Source organism: Bos grunniens, chromosome 19, assembly GCF_055505025.1.
Source record: "Bos grunniens cultivar Pamir isolate PY7600 chromosome 19, Bosgru_T2T1.0, whole genome shotgun sequence".
Taxonomy (NCBI): Eukaryota; Metazoa; Chordata; class Mammalia; order Artiodactyla; family Bovidae; genus Bos; species Bos grunniens.
Window position 1 is genome coordinate 26,136,252 of NC_141183.1, and position 24,172 is coordinate 26,160,423.

General features: G+C 39.5%; 1 protein-coding gene across 8 annotated transcripts in view; it reads right to left on the reverse strand.

Moving 5' to 3' along the window:
* Window positions 1-1,806: 1,806 nt before the first annotated feature.
* Window positions 1,807-24,172, reverse strand: part of ZNF652 (zinc finger protein 652) — a 66,886-nt gene continuing 44,520 nt past the window's right edge. For 3 of the 8 annotated variants that reach the window (XM_086358107.1, XM_086358106.1, XM_086358109.1), the window contains exons 2-6: window positions 22,637-23,803; window positions 19,318-19,465; window positions 18,861-18,976; window positions 18,240-18,384; window positions 1,807-10,887 (exon numbers count right to left, since the gene is read on the reverse strand). In XM_086358107.1, coding sequence (XP_086214233.1) covers window positions 10,376-10,887; window positions 18,240-18,384; window positions 18,861-18,976; window positions 19,318-19,465; window positions 22,637-23,542 — 1,827 coding nt within the window. In that variant the 5' untranslated portion in view covers window positions 23,543-23,803 and the 3' untranslated portion in view covers window positions 1,807-10,375. Of the gene's footprint in view, window positions 10,888-15,363; window positions 15,439-18,239; window positions 18,385-18,860; window positions 18,977-19,317; window positions 19,466-22,636; window positions 23,804-24,172 lie in introns of those variants that run through there. The other 5 variants (XM_086358112.1, XM_086358108.1, XM_086358113.1 and 2 more) reach the window with 5 other exon arrangements.

A 24,172-nucleotide genomic window follows, 5' to 3' on the forward strand; every position in this document is an offset into this window, starting at 1 on the left:
ACAAAAATAATTTCTAGTGATTCTCTGAGTGGGCTGGGCAGTTATTCTGCTGGCATCACCTGGGCTCTTAAGCAGGTGTTTAGTTAGTGTTAGCTGAGCTGAAGGGTCTGTGATGCCCTCACCCACAGGCCTGGAATCTTGACAGGGACACCTGGGACGTCTGTCTCCAGCAGTTCCTGTCAGTCAGTGGTCTTACCTGAGTTACTTCAGTCACGTCCCAAGGAACAAAGGCGGCGGCTGCACTAGGCTCCAGAACCACAACGTCACTTCCTCACGTTCTATTGCTCAAAGAAGTCATGAGACCAGCCCAGGTTCAAGGCAGTTGAGAATGGCCACTAAGTTCCTACTGGGAGCTTGGTGGAGAGAGGGGCAAGGCCAAGACTACAGAAGGGTATGGACACAGGAGGCATGGCTCATCAAGGATCACTATTATTACCATTTACCATGGAGACCTTGACACTGCAATAAAGTAGTTCTAGCTACCTGGGTACAGGCAGCAGGTTAGAGGCCCCATAAGATAGGACCGCAGTGTGCCCAAGACTGACCTGTCTTCACTGCAGGGCACTGGAATAAGCAATGGCTAATCTGTGCCAGGAGCTTCAGAGTCTGGACCCGATCAGAAATAGAAACATGTTAAGACTTAAGATGTTTGAAGACCCAGTTAAAATAACCAGATTCTACATGACATTGAATTCAGGCTGCTGTTGGGATAAAATAATACACATACACATAAACCCTGCTTTAGGATTCTTCAAACTGCAGGCAGAACTTAGTGGGTCTTAAAATTAATTTTGTAGTTCAAGGTCAGCATTTAAAAAATAGAAAATATCAAAGTGGATATTTTTCTTGAATTTTTAATTCACTTATACAAACTCATCAATATATATATTGATGAGAAATAGCCAACTAATGAGAGAATACATTTCTTACTATGGGCCACAGCCAAAGTTTGAAAGTCACTGATTTAGTATATACTGGGGTCAGGGGCTATCTACTTTATATTCATGAAAAAAGTATGTTAACATCAGTATTTAGAGTTACAAAATGATAGAAAATAAGAATGTCAATTCTCTGATTTGGGCAGTTATGTTCCATTCTAAAAGGTTTTAAACAAAAGGAACATTGAACAAGGTTTCCTTTCTGTATGGTTAACTCCCTCAGTGGAATTCTTAATCTGAATCAAACAGGGTGCATCCTGAGCTGAAAGGCTCCTGGCAGAAAATGGTTGCTCCTCCAGTGGCTACAGTAACAGCTCATGTGTTGGAGAATTATTTACTTGCTTGTTGTCGGGTTTCCTCCACTGGAACACAGGCTCCACGAGAGCAGAGACTGTCTTGTTTACGGTGGAACCCCCAGTGGGCAGATCAGTGCCCAATACGTGTTGAGCACTCCATAAACATTTGTGGAGCAGACAAACGAGTGCATGAATGAATGGCGAAGTACCTCATCCAAGTACCACATTTATAATCATTGCTTTTCACTGAATGTGCTTTGTAAGCGCTTTCCATCTGGCTTCTTTTTCTTCAGACTGATCAGAACCCAATCATGAACCCTTTTTTCAAACACTGTTTTCTAGGACAGGTTCAGATTATTGCTCAGTAGACAGAGTAGTGTTACTGAAACCAATCAGCACTGAGCCAGGCAGCAGAGAAAAGAGAGAACTAATCACTCTAACTTTGGCCAGCAGCCGTGAAAACATGCTACTTTTCATACAGAGGTCAGCAGGATTCGTGGGCTGCCAGAGTGTTATGAAGACTGTCAACTGAGCATACGGAAGAAATGAACTGAAGGAAGACACACAATGGATATGGCTACTTTTTTTTTTTTTTTTACTGTGAACATTAGCATTAAATTGGTTACCGTACACATCCAAAGGCCCAGCATCTTGGAAATATCATGAAATGGCACATCTTGTACCAGAGTCTCACAAGAATAAAATAGACAATGCTACATCAAGTGGTTAAAAATACACAAAAAAGTAGTTTTAACAGTCTATAAATTTTTATACTTAAAATCATGATTGAGTTGAAATAAAAAAAAAAAGTGCATTTCAATTGCTAAAAAAATAATATTGGTACAGTTAACACAAGGGGGATAATCAGTACATTGAGGGATCTGACAGGATGCTGGAATACAGAGGACTCCGGGAAGCTGGGCACGTTTGGAGATGCGGGAGGGAAGCGTGGCTCCCCCTCACCATGGTTCCCTGGGGCCGAGCAGCTCTCCCTCCCCAGTGTCTTTCCCATCTTACGAGACCCTGTCCCATTACCTGTCACCTCCCCAACTGAAGACTCCTCTAAACTTCTTTGCAGCATGAGAGGTACCTGCCCTATATGAGTCCAACTTGACCTTCAACTGCACCCTCACAGAGGTAGGAGAGGGACACTGCCCTCTTCTGGACTTGACACAAGTACCCCAGCCACATGGCCTTAATCCTTATGACCTAGCAGGCAGAACAGGGACCAAGCAGCTTCTGTTTCGTCAAACTCCTTTGGACAAATGTTCAACATTCAACAACAAGCTCTGTAAACCTAACGCTGAACAATTCCTGGCAAGCAAACTGGATTTTTTCTTTAAGAAATGAGGAAAAGTGCAAGTGATTTCAGTACTGTCAGGGAAAACAAAAATAAAGACAAACAAGTTACCCCTGGCCCCGTTACCTAAACCGATCACAGCTTCAGTTCTCTTTTTCATCAAATGGAGTTACAAGCAGACGCCTCTGTCTACCTATATTGCTCAGGGTCAGATTTGGCTGGGGAAGAAGGGCCAGGCAGACACCTGTTTGGAAGGCCATTTCAGGTGCAAATGCCTCCCAGTTCTACAGGCTAAATAGTTAGGGTCTGGGGTTTGCTTTTGCTTGATAACTGACCTGCTTCTTGTGAGGAAGACACCACTATAAGCACAAACAAACCTTGTGATCAGAGAGCTGATGAGGATTAGGAGCCCGAAGACAAATAACTGACACAGAGGAAACATGAGCTGAACTCTAACTGGGTGGAGTGGATGCCATAGCAGACCTCCCACAGGTCAGGATGCAGAGCTGACCCCAGTGACTTGCTCTCTGCTATAATGGACATGTGCTTGGAGCAAAGAAGGTAAGAAGCCTTTCCTCATTCCTACTCCAGTTATCCCTGCCGCTCTTCTTCTCAGAGACATGATGGCTCTATACTGGTGGTGGGATTTGGGAGGAAGAAGTAAGGAGGGTGACCTTCCTACTTTGCATTTAGCACAAGACAGATCCCTCAAGGGAAGGTTCTGGCTTTCTGTTCAGATGCCTGACCCCCAAGGACACCTGACCCACACATCAACCTTTGTTTCCATAAGGCTGAGCACTTAGTAATATGGGGAAACGTCTTAAAAACCAAGATCTGAAAACAAATATGGAGCCAAGAAAGAATATTCTGTAAGAGACTTAAAAGTGGGATGTTGCTTTAGAAGGTGAGAATAGAGAAGCTCAAGTGTTTTGTTGCTCCCTTGTGGACAAAGCCAGTACTGCTGGTGGAGCAGAATCACGCTGCCCATGTCAAGAAAAGAGGGAAAGGCATACTCAAAACTTGCAGAAGATTGAGAATTCCTCTGAGGCTGCATATGTATGGTTGGGGATACAATTCTAGCAGGAAACACCAAAATTATGCCACCTACTTTCTTCCTTTTTCACTTTTGGAAAAAGTCTCAGGAGTTGAATGACCAAGCATAGAAAATGTATTTCCAGGTCAGGTTAGAGATTCTAAGAGAATAAAGTATTTCCCCATGAGCTTTCAAATGCAGTTAAACATAGCCTCTAGTCCTATGCAGAATGTGAGTTGGAGTCTCTGGCCTTGCAATCACACGGTCCCTTTCCACCCGTAAAAGGCAGGTAAGAAGGAAGCTGTGTTTGTCAAGGGAGCTGGATATTTAGAAACACCTGGACTCTCTGGCACATCCACTACAGAGACAGGCTCTTTGGTTGACCAAACCCAACAACACAAGTACCAGACTTCCTTCCAACTTTGGAAGGAAAACTCAGCTCCTACCCCTTCTTGCCCTGTCCCCCAAATCATTTTCAAGTAATTTGTAACATCCCTGATCTCACCAGGGAAGCTCAGATAGTGTGAAACTAGAAAGTGGAGGCGACACTTCTCCGGGGCAAAGACCCTTTGATACCTGTGCCAAATGTCTCATACAGATATGGACATGAAACAGGTCAACAGTCTGTCTCAGGGATGCGGCTTCTCAGTGTGAGCCCCCCATCACTCCCACTGCTGTACTGCCTGAGAGTCCCAGGAGAAAAGCCAGAAATACAAAGCGGTTGCTTTCAGTAGAAAGTTACCACATAAAAGAGGCAAACTTCTAGGGCAATAATGGGGACTACCAAGGCATATTAAAGTAAAAAGATTTAAAACAACAAGAAACTGTTGTTACTTATTTCTGTAGAAATCAACTTTTTGCATTTTGTAAACTAGTATTCCCATTCCAAATACCCATGGAAATCTTCAAATGTCTAGAATGTATTCATTATCAAACCTAAGCATTCTCACAATTTTGCACTATCCTATCAATAACATACTGTCACCAGATAAAAAGCAGTAAGAATTTATTAACAGCTGCCTTCTTAGACTCCCACTTCATGTGGTTATTAGTTAGTCTTGAAAACCTGAGTATTAGAACTATTAACTTTAAGGAAAGAGACATGACATTTCAAGTCAGAAAGGAAAGATTTTGACTAAGGCCAACATACTCAACTCAACAGCCTTCTTTTACTCTGATTTCCTCATTTGAAAGAATTGAATTTGTTTTCAGTTTTAGAGGAGAACTGAAAGGGAGCAAGAGACCTGTACACAGCACAAACCACAGTGCTGACTGTGAAAGGTGAGCCAATGACGAAAATGTTTTTATCAGTAAGGTGCTCATATCACATGGAGAATACAAGGAAACCTCCTTTTTATTACATCCTTCATATATTACGTATCCACAATATTTTAAAAATTAATTAGATGAGAACAAGCAGAAGAGAAACTAACTGGAAGTTTTTGAGGGATAGGATAAAAGAGGCCGATCAAAAATCAGTAAGGGACTTCTGATAAACCCAGAGAGCAATTTGAAATTAGACTAAAATAAAATTATGAGTACAACCTTGCAAAATGTTTCTAGAAGAGAGAGCGAGCACATAGAAAGAGGGTATAGCAACAGCAGCATTCACGATCCCTTACTCAGAAAGGGGAGGCATTCAGGAAGACTAAGATGAGAAAAAGATGTTTGGAAGAGATACTTAGTGACCTTTAATTTGAAAGGACCATCTGGTTTCTGGTGAAAGAAAAACACATGAGGAGTAAGATAAGAATAAAATATTTCATCATTAGAGATGTAATACATGAAGAAACAAGATATAAATAAAAGTTTAAAGTGTAATCTAAATGGGGGAACAAAACAGAAATGCATAAAAAATTCACACCCAAGGTTTCAGCGAGCTGGTAGAGACAAATCAACTGGAATATAGGTGAGTTCCAACAGTCATGGAGGATGAAATAATCAGAGGTAGGATTCAGATCAGGAAAAGAATGTTCCAGGATGCTGGCTTTTTGAAGGCACTCAAGAACAGAGAGAGAGAGACTGAAGCTGCAGCGAGAGAGATTAGAGAGATGTACACTCACTAACCTGTCATAAGAAAATTAAAAACAACTCCGGAAACATTGTGACAATACATATATTATCAAGTTATACACAGAGTTTAACAAGGTAGAAATCCACTTTGTAAGTAGTTTCTGACAACAGTATAGCTTCTACCTAGGGGATAAGGAAGAGAAGTTTGTTTTCTGGATATGCGATTCTGCAAATGATAAATGGTATATTATCTAATTCTTTAAACAAAAGTACCGAGTTACAGCTTCAAAGCTGGGACAATCAAGGAGTGTGATTTTCCTTTGAATATTGCAAAACCTATCCTCTAAGACAAAAAGATCTGATCACAAAGTCTATAAAAAGTCCAGAGAGTATAAAAGTACAGAACTATGAAAGTAGATATCTTGATGGCAACTTTTATGGCTTCCATAGAAAGTCTAGAGAGGATCTCTGGTTTGCTTTATCGAGGTAGTGTCCAGGGTTGGAAGGTCATTGTCATTTGTCACAAATGCTACAGATGACAGAAGCACGTTAGCTAGGGTGTTGCTAGTACATAATAATGCCAGTATCTCTTAATGGCTAATGACCTTTCATTCCTGAAAAGAAAAAAAAAAAAAGATCTTTTGGGAAATTTCCTATCTTGGTTCAGGCAAAGGAAAATTAAAACCCAATATTTACTTGCTCAATTGTAATAGTCTGAAGGAATCCAAGTGGGTTGATTTTTGTAATGGGACATAGTTCATAAAATGTAATTTATCCCTAAATGTAATTTATCCCTTTTTCATCAAATACTTCTCATACAGTCTGGAACAGCATCAAAATGTTCATCATGTTGGTCAGCAACATAATAATAATAAAAGTTGTCTCTTCTATACAGTAGCTCAAACAGAAGGATTTCTCTAACTTTAGTTTTTCTTTCTCTCTTTTTTTCAAACATTAAAATCCCACCCACCATTCTGTATTTCACTAACTGAAATCTTTAAGATGTGGTAAATACACACACACATACATATATATACACACACATCTGTAATGAATTTCTATGTCTGCTTGATTTTCTTAAAATTTAAAATTTCCAGTGAAATAAAAATTAAGCTAAACAAGCATATCCATTCAACAAACATAAAAACTGAAAAAAAAAGTCAAGAAATAGAAAATCAAAAGTTTACAAGCATCTCTTCAGAGTATTTTGCCTTTAGAATACAAGGGACAATCAACCATATATAGAGAGTGTATATACGGAACATTCTAAACACAATGAAAATTTCCTTCCAATCAATGTTGGTTTAAGAAAGATGGTATGACTATGGCAATGTCCATGCTCAGTCATTAATTTAGAACAGAAAATGTAAATGGTAGACTGTAAAAGTATATGTAACTGATCTGTAAAGGCTACTGTGAACTATGTAGGAAAGTTTTACGTGGAGACTTCCCTGCCTGCTAAAAATAGGAATCAAATCACAAATATACATGGAAAGGAAGCCACATGCTTTAAACTGTTCATCTGATTTTCTTCATTCAAATGTAAAAGTCTAACTCTGTGTAAGCCTGCCCCTCTCGATTTGAGAAAGCAGCAAGCAGCCTTTCACTAAGGCTAAGGAAGAGTTTATATTTGAATGACAAATCTACGTGAAAGAATAGAAAAATGTAAAAAGAAAATTAAAAAGCAGTATCAACTCAAGCTGGGATTTCTAAGTAAGTCTTAATTCTAGCAATGGTACAAGCCTTTGAAGACAGGAAAATTTAAGTCATGAAAAGCAGCCTCAATTTGATATCTATATGATGCTGAAATGTGGCCTTTGTTGTCTTTAAAATTTAAGTACAGAGAAGGGCTGAGAACTCAAACTCCTCCAGAGTTCTTTTTTTCATAAACAGGTAACAAATAGGTAATAATTTCTGAAGAAGTCACAGGGTGCTGTACCATAGGTGAGAGGGAACATGCCACACAACTGTTATCTTAGTAAAGGATCCCATCAAATGTTTAACCCTGAGTTCGAGTCTTAAGCATGTTAAACCTGATGCACATATATGTTTAAGGCTTCATCCTGCAGTTCTTCTATTCAGAAACATTGTTATGAATATTCTTAATGCATTTCATTAGGCATATGTAATCTGACACTGATGAGCAGCCAATATATTCTGAGCAGTTTTCCTGAAGACCACAAACCCCAAATCAGGGAAGGTATACTTAACTAGGGGAAAAATTTGAGTTTCCAGATTGTTCCATAATATATTTCACTAAGAAACTGTATTGTGTGACAATGCTCATTTTTTAAAGAAGATAATCCTTTTTTTTTTTTTGCTTCTATTAAGGGTGGTAGTGATTTTCTGCTTAGTATTGGTTTTCCTACGTAGCACATGTTTTATGGCTATATTCACTTGAATGAAAAAAGAAATATGACTAACTGGATTTTCCAGTGTGTAATTTATAGTACACCTCATAAAATGGTTGATTCTGTAAGTCTCCAGTTAGAATTCAGAACTGCAGCCCAATATTGTAAATTTATTTAGAATAAAATAACCAATTAATTAAGCTCAATTTACATCTTAAAAATCATTTTAATATTGTAAGCTTGGACATGAAAAAATGGTTATGTCCACACAAAGGTGTATACCCACAAATTGTCATGGAATGCCAAGGAAATTGTGGAAGTAAAGGGAGGCAGCCACCAAAGATAGAACAGTCATAAATTAACTTTTCTTATTGGTTTGGGTACTTGAGTGGTCAAAGAATGTATACAAACATTTAAAACAGCATTCTTTAGAAGTTACATCCAAAAATAGGGAGAAAAATATGATACTGAAGATACTTTTCTGCCTCACTTCCAAATTTTCCTATGCTCACCATAGAAGATAAAGGCGATAATCAGAAAGAAAAAAATCTGGAAGTATTAAACCAAAAAGCTAGCAGAGAATACAGCATTTTAAAAATAGGGACTTAACCTCAATGGAGAGTTCCCGTTTTTCCTACCACAGAGCTAATAAGCCAGAAAAGTGCTGCAAATATTTCCGCACACTTAATGTTAAAAATAAAAATAAATAAAAGTCAGGGTTCTGAGTCACGCAAAGATTTAAAAACCCGAGGAAAGAAAAATGAAGAAATTTCAAGATTAAAAAAAACTGAGGAAGGGAGAGAGAGAGAGAGTAGACTTTGTGCTGGAACTCAGTTCACTGACATGAAAAATTACAAAACTTTTAGCTATACTGAGTCTGGATAAATGTGATCAGTTAAAAGTAATCTGTTAGCCCTTCTGCTCAGCCTTTCCTATAATGAACCCCTGACTGACCATGCTCTTTAGAAGTTGCCCAAACTCTTCCAAACCTGCCCCAAATTAGAGACTGGCTCTTCTTATCACCAAGAAGACTGCTACCAGGTAATTACTTGCAGAGGACAGGGCAGCAAAATGTCACTTTCTTCCCCTCACTACAATTTTAACTGTGTTGAACAGCTTGAAGTTGTGACTATATCCATTGATACAAGAGACATTTTAGAAGTCATAACCCATTTGTGTTCTTATCCAAATTTCTCAGCCACTATTAGCAACATCATGTTTTGATTTTAATGTACTGTTTTATCTTTCCACAACAATTCTAGAAAAACAAGCAACCTCAAAATAAGCAGAGTAGCAGGAGACTTCAATCTATCATCCCACAAAGGTTGAACCTGAACACAGTTCTGAGGGAAGTGAGACGTGGCTGAGATGAAACAGCCTCCCCAACTTCCTCCTCTTGATGGTGAACAGCTTGACTCAGATTTTCAAAACAGGCCAGCTTCAGGTGACTTCCCTGGAAAAGGCTCAACCCCCTGCAAATCATTCCATTTAACACACTAAACTGAACCAAACGGAACATGGAGGATAGAGCATGTCCGTAAGCCTAACAGACCCCCCAAGTGTTAAGCAGAGATTAAAAAACTACCAAGGACTTAGGTCAAGTTCTGAAAGCTAAACCTCATTTTTTGCAGTAACTTGGTCTGGAGACCCTCTGAGATACATCTACTTTCTGAAGCACCTTTGAGTTGTACGGATGTAAGAATAACTTTGAACTATAGAAGTTATATGCATCTTTAAGAATCACATTTTGATGATTATAAAAATTTTTTCTATTTTACAACATAGGTCCAGCTACACTGAAAAAATTACACCGCTTATTGAAATACATTTCGTTTTAGAAACAGACTACTAAAGAAGTCTATACAAAAACTCTAAAATAATTTCTGTAGTAAAATAAAGAGTGCATTAGGAGAGCTACACAAAGAAGAAATTTTCTGTCTTTCTCTATAATGCTTGATATACTGTGAAACACAGCTAGCTCAACTCTGAAGCCAGCACCAAAAGCTGAAAATAATTTGTTACGATACACAGTGATACAATTAATGCTCTGGATTAATCTCACAGCCTTCCCGATTAGTACAAAGGAAACCAGGCCTGTCCCCTCTTTGAGGAGAAGTCCAGGATATAAAAGCAAGCATACCTCATCAGCTGATATGAAATTATAAAATTCCACAAGTCTGAGTATTTGAAATTTATAAAAGTCACCAGAAAATGCAAGCAAATTGGGCTTTACTTCGGTGGTTCCCTGGTTTAGATGACAGTTCCCTCCGTGAGCTCAAGGTCTTCTTGTTCACTCCCTCGGATGTGCTGATTCACCAAGACAATGACAAAGCTCTTGGTGGAGGCTGAGAGTCTGACAGCTACAGAAATGCTCACCAACCCCCTCTCTGCAAACTCAAACAGGGGCACGTAACTCGTGGAGAACACACTTAAGGAGATGGATGTTAGTGATGCTGTGCTGCACTGTTCTTCTCTGCCAGGTGCCGCAGAAACGTGTCCTCACCCTGGCCTCTGTTATTTAAAGGCTCACTCTTAAAGAGAGCTGGAGGTGGGGGCAGGTGAGGGACGGGCGGAATGGGAAGGTGGTGTGGGTGGTGAGGGTGAGCGTGGATGTGAAGGTGTGAGAAGGGGTGGGGGATGGGCCGAGGGGGCAGAGTGCCGACAGGGTTCATACTGACGGGAGGGGCGGGGGTCGTGGGGGTGTTCACCGCAGAAGGAACTGGGGTGGCTGGGGAGGTTGTGAGTGGGATCTGGACAGCAGGCGGCACGTTCACGGGGCTGGTCACCCGGAAGCACTTCTCCTTGTGGGCCTTAAGCATGTTGGAGAAGCGGAACCGCTGGCCGCACACGTCACACGGGTAGGGCTTCTCGCCTGTGTGAGTCCTACGGTGCCTCTTCATGTTGGGGCGGCTGGTGAAGCTTTTGCCACAGATTTCACAGATAAAGGGTTTCTCTCCTGAGATGAACACAGACACAAAGACATGATTAACACACTAGGCGGTAAGTATGTGCTCCAGCTACCCCTCATATTAAATAAGGTTACCACTCCTCTCCCTTACTGCATATTATATTCGGATAGTCATGAAAGAGTCCCCCAAAGTTGGGACTTCACAAAAAACAGCAGACACAACTAAAACTTATATACAACCTACCATCGGGGCTTGGGTAAAAGATTAAAAAAAAAAAAAAGGCATCTACAAAAGTCATCTCCCACATCCTACAGGAAGAAGTGGTCGGATGGCTTTCCTGTGCTCAAGAGGACCAAGCCCACAGATGAATCTCTGCCTTTAAGCTAGGCCAGCTGATCTGTAAGCAATTTCTGACATTCCAACACAACGCAGGACTTTGCTGAAAATGTCCCATGGAGTAAATGAGTCTCCTTATGTCTCCTCGTTGCTAATGCTTCGCATGTGGCTTACTTTTTGGTATTTGGGGAAATAGTGGACTGACTCACCCTACAACATGGATTTCACAATGCAGTGTTTCTCTGCAGGCAGTTTTCCATCACATGGGACTGTCTGCACATCTGAAGAGCACTCAGTGGTCCTGGCTCCAGTTTACTAAATGCCCCTAAGAAATTCTGACCATCAAAAATGTCCCCATACCATTTCCAAATGCCCATGGGTGTGGGGAGGATTGACAGGCAGGCTACCGTTCTTGGTGGAGAACATTTGGGATAGGGAGCCAAAAAGGAAACAAAACCCCATAATTCTAAGTGCACCTAGGGAGGAACTTGGGTTTGGGTTCTAAGGGATTAATTTTTAAGCTTTCCTTTGGACTTACTGCATAGTGGACTTACTGCTTATTCTATGCTGTTTGCCTGCCCCTCTCCCCAGGTTATAGGGGAGAAACAAAAATACGTGTCTGTGATCACTTCACCCAGAATGCTGTGGTACGGTGTGCAGTACCTGTACACATGTGCTTCAGTGACCATGTGCTTGTATTTGTCAATTCCTTCACCAATGCTCAGTGTATGTAGCTTCTATCTTTACTGTAGCTCCTGCTACAAGAGTTTGCTCTCACTTCAATCACTGCTCCCTTTCTTTCTAACAGATGTCCTTATTCTACTCAGTATAAATAAAAGATACTGCATATTGTTCTAATATGCAGTCTTACTTACTTACTTTGTTCTAATCACTTAACATCTCATTAACCTTTGGTGATCCTGACAGCCTTATGAGGGAGGTATGTTGTTATCCCTGTTTTACTGATGAGGAAATTAAGAAACTTGCTAAAGATTCTATGGCTAGTGGAGAGGCAGGATTTAAAATTCTGCAGAATGGCTCCAGACACAAAAACCACAGCACTTTATACCCCAATGCTTTGTGCATTCCTGCACACACAAAGGAATGTTATTTTCTTACTGTTTTCCTCCACTTTGAGACTTCTAACCCTTTGGCAAACACCTCTTTATCCATATTGCAGTCTTTACTTCTCTCTGCCTTTGAAAACGGAAATCTCCTGGTGCCCTCCCCTTCAATGGAAGCCAGAATTGCCCTCACTTCCTGAAGCCTGAATTGAACTGTCAGGACAGACCAGTCTTCTCCACTGTTACCAGTACTATCTGCTGACTAGAATATTTCTTTTATCTTCCTACCTTTCATTATTCAATCACTGCCACTCTTCACTGTGATTCACATTCATCTTTCTAGATACATTCTGTACCCATTTGCTTTCCTTCTTTTTAATCCATTTCCTCCAATTAAAAACTTAAAATTCTCTGTTAAGTGGAACTGATCAATTGTGATACACTTATCTAATGGAGGGTGTCATTAAAAACAATATTTTAAAAAGTATAGAAATGTAATTGTTAACATGAAAACCTATAATCTATTATCTATAGTCTATTAAATAAAACAAGCAAGTTATGAAAATGTATGTATGTGTTATCCACTTTTAATGAAAAATGCATATAGGAAAATATGGAAAAAAATACAACAAATGTTACAAGTGATTATCTTTATTTATTTATTTTTTTGATTATCTTTAGATAATGGGTTTATGAGTGATTTTTATTCTTTTTTATGCCTATATGTACTTCCTGTTTTCTAAGATAAACATGATTCATTTGTATAATAAAATGTTTTAAAAGCACACCTATTTGATAACCTATTAATCTCCTTGACCCTTTCCTCCTTGACTCTCCAGAGTTAACATTCTTCATTCCCAACAGCCATATGGAACCAGAGCCAAAGGACCTAATCTTTGATTATTAATCTAATACACGCAAACACTCTCCATTTCACTAATCACTTTGTTGGTTCACTATACATTTTACTGACTGAAAGTTTACTAAATATATGGACTTTCTGTTATGTGTTCAAACCTGGCTCCAAAACTGGATTGCTCTAATCGTCTCTCATTTGTAGTCTTCCAGGCTATAATGATTTGCTACAGATAGATCAAAAACTATTAGAATTGGTCTACCACAAATCCATGTATTCAAATTTAAATGAGTCCTTTTTACTACTTACTAATCTTTTATCCATTTCTTGAGGTCCTACCAAATTTTCCACATTTGCTGTTCGAGACATACACCCACAATTTCAACTAACTCTAACTCTCATTATTTATTAGGCCCAATCTTTTAACTGTGCTAATGACTGATGATAAAGTTTCCCTGAAACCTCAAGGCAAGATTACAATGAGGCTGAAACAAGGAAAAATAAAAATATAATACTTGAAATCAACCACCTGTACAATGTCCCATTTTAAGGAAATGCTAGTAAATGGGTGGCTGGAGGAGGTACTAACATCTAAGTCCATCAGGGTAACTAGAAACACATATATCAATACACCTTATGATGTGACCTGTTACATACAGATAAAGCTAACCTAATTGTAAGAAATAGTATTATAGTGAATCTGAAGAACACACAATATAAACAAAGAGAGAATCTGCAGGGAAGATTAAAGAGAGCAAGAATTTGGCTAGTTGGCTGTCTTCTGCACTGTTCAAAGGAAAAACTGATCTGGCCAATAAACATAACCACTCTAGTCTGCTTATGAGTATCCATGAGCAGCATCAGAAATCTGTATATCTATATATCTGGCCTACCATAAGATTACAGTCCTTCACGTGGATTACTGCAACAGCCATCTGACTGGTTTCAGCTTATCTATTCTTGCCCCCACCCTCCAATCAGTCCACTCTTCACACTGTGAAGCCAGAGTGAACTTTCAGACAGTTGTGTCACACTCTGCTTAAAACCATTTAAGGACTTCTGACTGTCCTCAGAATAAAGCTCAAACTTTTCTACGTGGCTTATCCTGCGATCCAATACTTGCTTATTGCTCTCAGGTATCATGTCTTATCATATTCCCTGCCTCTTCTCCTCCCCTAATTCATCAAATTCTAGCCAGTTTCATTTAGTTGTACTTACTATGCTCTCATCACCAAACCACTGTTAGGCCTTAATCGTCTATCACTATCACCCTAATCTGACAATAAGGTCTGTGAACCTAGGGACTATTTTAACCTTGTTCATTACAGTAACCCCACTGAGTAGATTCTTAACATCAATAAATAAATATTAGTTAATTCTAAGACATGCATTCCCCCCATACTGACATCTGTGAAACTGATATATACCATAACAATCGATGGCATTTCATTCTTTAATTTGCAGCATTTTCTTAGTGATATATAAACTTAGCTTTGTCATGGAACTGATGACTTCTTGAATTCAATGAAGGTTGGGACTCACCATTAAGATCATTCAATTACCTTCCTTGCCTTAATTTCCTGTCCCTGACAATCTTGTGATTATAATTTAGCAACTAATATAAATTTTATTTTAGGCAAAGTATATTCTGACCAAAGAACATAAGAGTTCTGAACCACCTATCATTCAGGCTTTTCATTGTAAATTAGCAATTTTATTAATATATCATTAAGACTACTTAGCATACACACACAAAAAGACTATTTAGCACACACACACACAAAGACTATTTAGCACAGATCAATCCCTCTGATCCTGACTGGGTACGCCGACAAATTCTGGAAGTTGAGAACAGACTCTGGGATGGTGCTTTTTGCCCTCATGATGTCCTGTGTATCCTTCCATTTTATTACTTGCTTCCTTAAATTTGTATCAGAATAACTTAAGTATGTGTTTCTAGAATCAGATTGCCTTGGACAAGTTCTTTACTCTCTAAGCCTCATCTGAAAAATGAAGATAATAATAGGTTACTGTGATAAGTTAAAAATTCGAGGAGTATTTGATCAAATTCAACAGTATTTGATACACAGTAAACATTCAATGCATTTTATTGCTACTACTACTATTATTATTACCATTACTATCACTGGACTATAAGCTTTTTAAGGGCAAATACCAGGCCTTAATTCATTCTGTATCTCTAGGTACTTAGCACTATGCCTGGTACAAGGAGAATTAGCAATTATTCTATGTTGAACTCACCCCGTGTCCACACCATCCCAGGAAACCCTGCCTGAGGGCTGGTCGCCTCCCTAGATAAGATCTGCCTCACTTCTGTTTAACTGCAAAGAAATAGCCCAATCAATGTCAGTTCCTGCAATGGCCTTAATCCCCACCGAAACACACTCTACAAGTGGTTCCAACCAGCCGTAAAAGAGCTATCTTTTTTCTTCTGTAAAAGCTAACCCTTCTTGGGTCCTCTCCAAGGTACTACTGCCATCCTTATTTAATACTGATACCAACGGAACCAGAGGCCTACAGGGGTTGCATAACTCAGGTAAGGCCACACTGCTAGTGAGTGGCAGTGCCTTCCCAGTGTAAGCATCATAAACAATATTAAAAGGCAGATGACCAACCGGGGGAAGTATTTTAATACTGCTGTTAAACAAGATCCAGGGGACATAAATATATACAAAGAGCTATGATATAAAGAGCTACCACAAACAATAAGAAAAAGCCAAACACTGCAATGAAAGGATGAATACAAATAAGGCACAAGCAATTCAGAAAAGAAAATACACTGATACCCAACAAGTGTACTGAAAGAAATGCTCCATCTTACTTAGCAATTAAGTACAAATTAACACAAAAAGAAGCCATTTTTCACCTATTAATTCAAAAATTATTTTATTTACATTGGACAGGGTTGGGAAAATGAGTGCTTTCAGGCACAGCCGCTAAGAGTGTATATGGACAGCTATTTGGCAATACATACCACCAATTCTTAAAAATACACACATACCTTTGCCCTAATAATCCCATTTCCAGGAATTTATCTAAGAAAATAATCATGGATGTGTTAGCCAGAAAGTTGTTTGTCACAGTACTATTAATACTTATAACAGTAAAAAAACTTGGAAAAACCTAAATGTCCAATGGGGGACTAGTTAAATAAAATGGAGATAATGTCCTTAACAGGACCATGGTAAAGGTTATATTGATTAAATGAGATAATGTATGCAAAGTGCTTAAGATAATACTTGGCATATATGTGCATAATAAATAATGGCTATTATTACAACAAATTTATAAGGGCTATTACACAACCATTAAAATGATATTACTGTTAATGACATAATACAGTAAAATAAAAGTAGGTTATAATAGAGCATAAAGACCCAACTTTGGTTTTATTACTATATATATATATATATATAAAGTTTTTCACAGTATCTGTATATATATTAAAAAAATCACAGAATTTAAAAAATACATATGCTAAAATGTTAACAGTAGTGATCTCACTGATAAAGATTATAGAGCATTGCATTTTTCATTTTTTCTAATATACTTTCATAAGTATGTACTACTACTTTTAATGAGAAGAATAAACATTTAAGTGAATATAAGTGGCTATATTCCTTTAGAAGAAACAGGAAATGTTCAGGTTGCCTATTTGGTCAAAGAAGAATATGCTAAATATATAAAACTTTGTTTTTATTCAACAAATACATTAATCATGAAATGTACACTTCAGTTTCATACTCTGGACATTTAAGGGCCTGAAAACAGAAAGAAGGACAAAGGAGAAAGAAGAAAGAGGGAGAAACACAGGAGGAGAAGAGGGGGAGAAAGTCCAGGGAGGAAGCAGCACAGGGAGACAGGCAGGGAAGAGGTGGGCGCAGAGGCAGCGGCTCACACAGTGGACCCTTCCAGGCTTGCAGCAGACACTGACTGGGCGTCTACCATGTGCCAGGCGCTGTTTGTGAGTGTGAAGCAGCTTCTGCCATCAAAAGACTTACTTTCTGCTGAATAGTTTCCTGCTGAATTAACAAAAACTGTGCCCTAAAACTGACTCAGAACTGAGAGTCTATCCAAGAACCACCAGACTTTAAGGGGAGAATCTATTAAATACTCTGATATATACTGCTATCTGCTTAGGCTTCAAAGTTAGCATTACCTTTTGAAATGTAATTTACTTAAACTTCTCTCATGCTCTAGCTCTAGCTCTTCTCTTCCTCTAGCTTATTCCTTAAAATCTGAGGTGCTCTGCTCTGAAGGGGAAAGAAGCCCATCAGGCAGGCATTCTTCCTTGGGCTTTAAATATAGAAATGGGAACTAGAGAGACCCAGACATGGGCAGAATTTCCTCACCACTCGTAAGCAGGCTAAGCTAGATAATCTCTTGTGGTTCTTTCTAGCTCTGCTACTTTGCAGACTAATAAAACCTAGAATTCTGTGATTAGGTTTTATTTAAAAGCTTGAAAAATGTTTCATACTGTTCAGTTTGTGCAAAGACATCTAATTCCAGAGCATCAAGAAGAGATGGAGATACAATGCCCCAGTGTTTACACTGGGCTGTTATTCTAACCAGCTCTCTGAAGGCTGGGTGATCAAATGCTTACAAGACAATTCTATGCTATGAAGCATATACCCCTGAAAACATAAAGCAGTTAAAACATTATTTAACCTCAGTTGATGGTTATGTTCATGAAAAGTAGTGAATTTTGGTAAATCAATTCCAATCAAACTTTAAGAATACTGAGAGGGTTTTCTGCTAAAAGCAGTCAATATCCTCCATTTTTTAAAGACCTAGAATCCTTTCCTCAGAAAAATAACATATACACATACACAAAATAAGTTTCATACAATTTCAGGAGATCCTGTGCCCCAAATAAAGAGTCCATCACCTTGAAGGAACTCACAGTTAAAAGGCACTAACAATACTTTTTGAAATAAAATAAATTGATAAAAGCTTAATTTTTCAATATTACAAATTTGCATTGTTCAATATCAGATTTATGTAAAACGGCATTTGCACTTAGGATGCAGGCTTGTGGTTTAGAATTTTAAGTAAACAGATTCACAGGTGATCATCAATAAGCGCCTGAGACACATCTGTACTTTTCTCAAGAATTCCTTACCAGTGTGTGTTTTCATGTGCTCGTCGAAGTACTGCTTCATGTTGAAGTCCTTGCCGCACCACTGGCACATGAACTGCTTGTGCCCGATGTGGATGCTCATGTGGGAGCGGAGCTGGTACTTGTACTGAAACCTTTCGTCACAGTTCTGCATTGGACACAGTGGAGACTTCTGAATGCCAGGCAGAGCAGCTTTACTTGCACCCACCCTATATAGTCTGAGATTAGCTTTATTTTTCACACTCAAAATAGAACCTGCTTGTGTCAACTGTTTGGCTCTGTCTGCTGTATTTCCCCAGCTGAGTTATTAATAAAAGGGAACATTTCTTAAATAATTATCACTGAAGTATATCCAACTTCTCTGAATTAGTGAGAAAAGTAAAATAAGTCACCACGTGTTAGTCCCAACTTTAACCTAATCTAAGAAAGTCAACGCTGTGTTAAAAATGACTGCTCTTTACCCAGCAGTGAGCTAACAACACGCAGCGCTCAGCACATGGGTCTGATGCTTCTGTGGAAACGCAGTCTGCGCCTTGCACAATGCATGCCTCTCTTCCCCTGCTCACCACGTACACACACACAAGCCAGCCCCCACGCCTGGGCCCGGGGGCAGCCAGGCCTTACCTCGCATCTGAAGGGCTTCTCTCCAGAGTGCTGCAGGGAGTGCACCTTGAGTGACATGCTGCGTTTGAATGACTTTCCACAGGTTTCACAGGTAAATGGCATATCTTTTGTGTGTGCTGCAACACAGAATGCACTTACACTCAGAATCAGCTCACCAAAAGGCTCAAACTGGAAAAGAGATACGTTCTACTGTAAGGACATCTTAATTTACTACACTCTAATCTGTGAGGCTGTAACAGCAAAGGTGAAAGAATAACAATGTTGAAAAGAAAGCGCGCTTCCCTGGGTGTGGAAGACTACCATCCAGTCTGGTGATGCTTACTGAACACATGTTGCATTCGGTTTCAACAAGTCAAAACTGATTCAAATAAGGCCGTGTCTCATATGCTGCCCACTTCGAAGCATAAGACACACCAAAGAACGAGAAAATTATAGGTGTTAGAGAAAAGCAACTTACCAACCATATGTTTCCGTACATGAGCCATGGTATAGAATTTCTTCTCACAAATTTCACAGGAAAATTTCTTTTCTGCATATCCATGGACAATCTTGATATGTTCATGAAGGGACCAGAGTTTCTTGAACGATTTATTACAGGAAACACACTGAGCAGGATAAACAGAAATAATCTTTATTTATAGGGATTTCCAGAAAGCCTCACCTGTGGACCAGCAGCTGAAATTGGCCAAGTTGAATGGGTTGCAGTATCTTAGTTCCCTCGACCAAGGACTGAACCCAGGACATAGCGTAAAAGTCCAGAGTCCTAACCACTGGACTGCCAGGGAAGTCTCATGAAGTGGGTGTGTTTTAGATTTGTGGCACAGACCAGAATCCAAACAAATGCTATTCTTTCATGAAGTCCAGATTTCAAAGCCAACATCTTTATGTTCAATTTCCTAAGATGAATTTTTTTAGAGACACTTTGGGAGTATGAAAACAATGGCAAAAAGTAAGACAAAAAGAAATACAAAGTTCCACTAATATCAAAGAATTAACTGCTTTTATCAAATTAGTATTGTACCTTTGAAAAGAACCTTCACATTTTATTTTTTTTTAAAATATGGATTACCGTAAGCAGCTGTTTCCTACACATGGGTTACTATGTAGTTAATATGTGTTTACCAGAGAATACAAACTAATTTTAAATTAACATAAAAGCAAGATAAAACAAAGCATACGTGAATGGTTATAGATCTACAGAAGAATAACAATATTTTTGTAGCTTAGCAAACATATTCAGAGTCTTCATTAATACAAACTACTTATATTTTACTATATTTTCCTAATTTTCTCTATTAAACATTTCCCTCTGGCAGAATTTAACATAACCCCTCAGCTGTTGGTATCCTCCCTTTTCCTGAGGAGCTCAGATCCAGATCTCGCGCAGGGATCTGTAGGAGACACAGGCAATCTACCTACTGCCCTCTATTATGCATCATTACTAGTCTAGGATATCATAACATGTATCAAAATAAAATACTTCTGGTTAAAAACAGTATTATGACGTTCTAGGTAACCATCAGACTCTGTAATACATAAGGGAAAAACTTGTTACTTGCTGCAAAATTTAATAAAGATCTCTGAACACACTGTCACTTCAGGAAATGAGGACCAAGAAGAGTCACAAAGATAAGCCTCTGGCTGGATACTGCTGGAGGAAAGGATAGACAAACCCTATAAGCCATTCATTCTGTAGAGCAGTTTTAATTTTTACTTGTTATTAGGTCATCAGGATTAGAAATGCAAAAATAGTTCATTCAGCAGAATCCACAAAACTTAAATTATAAGTTTAAATGAAATTACGGTGAGGAACAGTGAATACAGTCACACAAAAAAAGGATTTATTAAACGTTTTCTTTTCTGCATTTCTTCTTCTTGTTTAGTCGCTAAGTTGTGTCTGACTCTTTGGGACCCCATGGACTGCAGCCTGCCAGGCTCCTCTGTCCATGGGATTTCCCAGTCAAGAATACTGGAGTGGGTTGCCATTTCCTCCTCTAGAGGACCTTCCTGACCCAGGGATTGAATCCGCATCTCCTGCACTGGCAGGCACTGGCATGCCAATTTTTAACCAGCAGAGCTACCAAGAAAGCCCCTTCTGTACTTAATGAAGCAAAGTTAAAAGAAAAAAAAAACAAAAAGCAACTACACAAACATCAAGATCAAGAGACACCTTTTCAGCAACGGATCATTACAGAGCTAAGTCTGACCCCTAGGGTGCAGCACTGCATAGCACTCCCTCTGGCCTGAACTGCCGCAACCAATTGAGAACCAAGCCCGGCACCAGCAGTTACTGAGTGACAGGCGCCACGATTCAGTCTTCTTTTATTTACCAAGTATGTCAGAGGTCAAGTCACAACTGATGGATCAAAACGCAGTGAATTTCTAGCAAATGTGATTTATATATCTATTTATTTATAATTTTATTTATTTATTTTTGGCAGTGCCGGTCTTTGTTGCTGCGTGGGCTTTTCTCTAGCTGTGGAGAGTGGGGGCTGCTCTCTAGTCGCAGTCAGTGCTCAGGCTTCCCACTATGGTGGCTTCTCTTGTTGCAAAGCACAGGCTCTCGGGCACAAGGGTTTCAGCAGTTGCAGCACATGGGCTTAAGAGTTGTGACTCTGGGGCTCTAGAGCACAGGCTCAATTGTTGTGGCACACAGGATTAGCTCTGGCATGTGGGATCTTCCTGGATCAGGGATCAAACCCATGTCTCCTGCATTGGCAGGCAGATTCTCTACTACTGAGCCAGTGGGGAAGCCCCTAATTTATATTTTTTAAAAATCTCTTTAAAGTAATGATTTCAGTTGTTGATTAAAAACAAGAAATAAAAATGAAAAATAAGGAACATTCCAAATCAGGACTACTCCAAGAAACACACTGAAACCAAATGGTTTCATCTTCTACAAGCAGTTCAGCTTAAGTATGGTACAAGACATTTCTATTTTACATATCTTTTAGAGACATTAATAGACTTACCTTTTATGAATGAAAATTCACATTCATAAATATGCACTTACATGTGCAAACCAACACAGCTCAACATAATATAGTTTACACAACATAATTAGCACACCTCTTAACCTATCACAATGTAGTCCTTTCAAGACACCAACCTGGTTTGAATACCGTGTTTTGTTACTTTAGTACTACACAGTAGCATTATATCAGCCTACCACCAGGTAGGCAGTATTTTCAATTAGCTCAGCCTCCTTTAAAGTTTGTATATTCCCATGAGCTTAGCCTCTTGACACATTTAGTGCTGTCATCTCTCCACTGGTTTAGAAGCAAACTCACTCCTGGAGATCTTCCATTTCCACCAGTCTGAGTCATTATGGTTTTTGTCCCCAACAGCTGCACTAGAACCTGGCATCCTTTCAAACCTTAGAAAAGGACCTCTCTCTACTCCTGACTTTTACTTGGTATCTCCCACCTTGACAGCGAAGACACCAGAATGAACTATATTACATGTCTTACAAGAGTAAATCTCAGTGCCAAGTCAGTGTTGACTATACCTCCTTGTCAATCACCTATAACAGATTCCCTTTTCCAATGGACCTGGGTTCCCACTAGTCCAGCGTCAGTTAAATTTATGCTTTTGAAAGAAAATGTTAAGCCTGGTTTTGAAAATACCAAAGCAGGGGCTTTAAAAAAAAAAAGATACATTGGTGAAAACTGTCCCTTCAGCCTCTACTGTATTTATTTTCTTGGGCAGATACCAGGTGAGTCTGAAACAGCCAGGTTCTATCCTGGAAAGTTTGCCCTCTTGGTGATAAGACCTACCTGAATATTTTTTTCACAGTCTGTTTGCTGGTGAAGGGACAGCTCACTTTCCAGGACAAACTTCTTGCCACACTTATCACAAATCTGCATGCGCCTATGAGTAACGTTCATGTGCTTCTCCAGGTACCAGCGAGTATTAAACACCCTGGGGCACTTCTCACAGGTCAGAGTCTCTTTCTCTTCACACTTAGCTTTCTGGACTGCTGCTTTGGGCTCCTTTGTGGCCCGCTTCTTACGCTTAGGTGGCTCTACACTCTTCCTACGACCTCTTGTAGCTCTGGGAGTAGGGGAAGTGGCAGCTGCGGCAACAGAGGCAGCTCTCCTCGTTCTCCTCTGTGTGACGCTGACCTTCTCCACCGTCTTCTCCTTTTTCTTCTGCCTTTCGTTCTCTCCATAGTCATTGCTGTCATCCGTGGCCTCTTCCTCACTCTCTTCCTCTTCCTCCTCACTGCTTGTCTTAAGAACAGGAGTCTCTTTGGACTGAGAAGAGACACCCTTTTCCCCTTTAGACACATTTAACGTTTGATTATTAAGGTTTACCTCCACTATGATCTGCTCCCTTTTGTAGGAGACTTCCTCCTCCTCCTCTTCCTCTTCTGTGTCATCAGAATTCTCTCGGTCTTCTTTAACACCGTGCACGTCAGACACTGCTCTTGTCTCCCTGAAATACGGCTGCTCCTCTGTTTCATGGAGATGTGGCTTGCTCATCTTGGTGTCCACTAACACAGAATAAGGACTTCCTGATTCCCTTTTGTACACTTTGGTGGACAGGTCGAGTTCTTGGTTGGCACCATGATAAAAGGAAGATGGCACTTGACCGCGGCGGCTATCTTCTTGTGCCATTCCTGCTCCGTGCACAGCACGGTTTTCAACCAGCTCCTGACAAGAGCTGGCTGTGTGGCTCATTAGTAAGTGGCCTAATTTATTAAGCAGTTCAGACTATAGAGAATAGGTTTAAAACAGGATAATCATTAGGACTCAAATCTTTTTCCATCCATGAAGAATCACTCAAACGGGGGCGAAAAAGGTATTCCTGGAACCTCTGTGCAATTCTTCCAGTGTGTTGCAGCACCAATGCATAAGTCAAAAGGTTTGGTATTATGGCAAGAGCAGAGCACTAGTGATTTTCCTTTTGCAGAGAGCTGCAAGTGACTTGGAGCATCCTATCTGCAAAGAAAAGCAAAGAGAAAAAAGATCAGATATCTCTTATTTCCTTCTTATAGCAGGCACTGACATCATACAACAAACATATCTTAAATGATTAAACTCTTTATATATACAATTCTTTATCCGCTCAAATGGTTCAGTGTGGGCCATCATTTTACTGCATTACATGAATTCAACAAACATGTGTTAGAATGTAAATTCTAAGACAGCAGGAGTCATTATCTGTCCCATTCACTGAGATATCCTTAGAGCTTAGTACAGTGACTACCAGCACTTAGCTGGTATTCATTACATACTTAATGATGCTTAGTGAACATCTGTTTTTGGATAGCAGTCATTCTCCTAGACATACTGACATGGCAGAATATA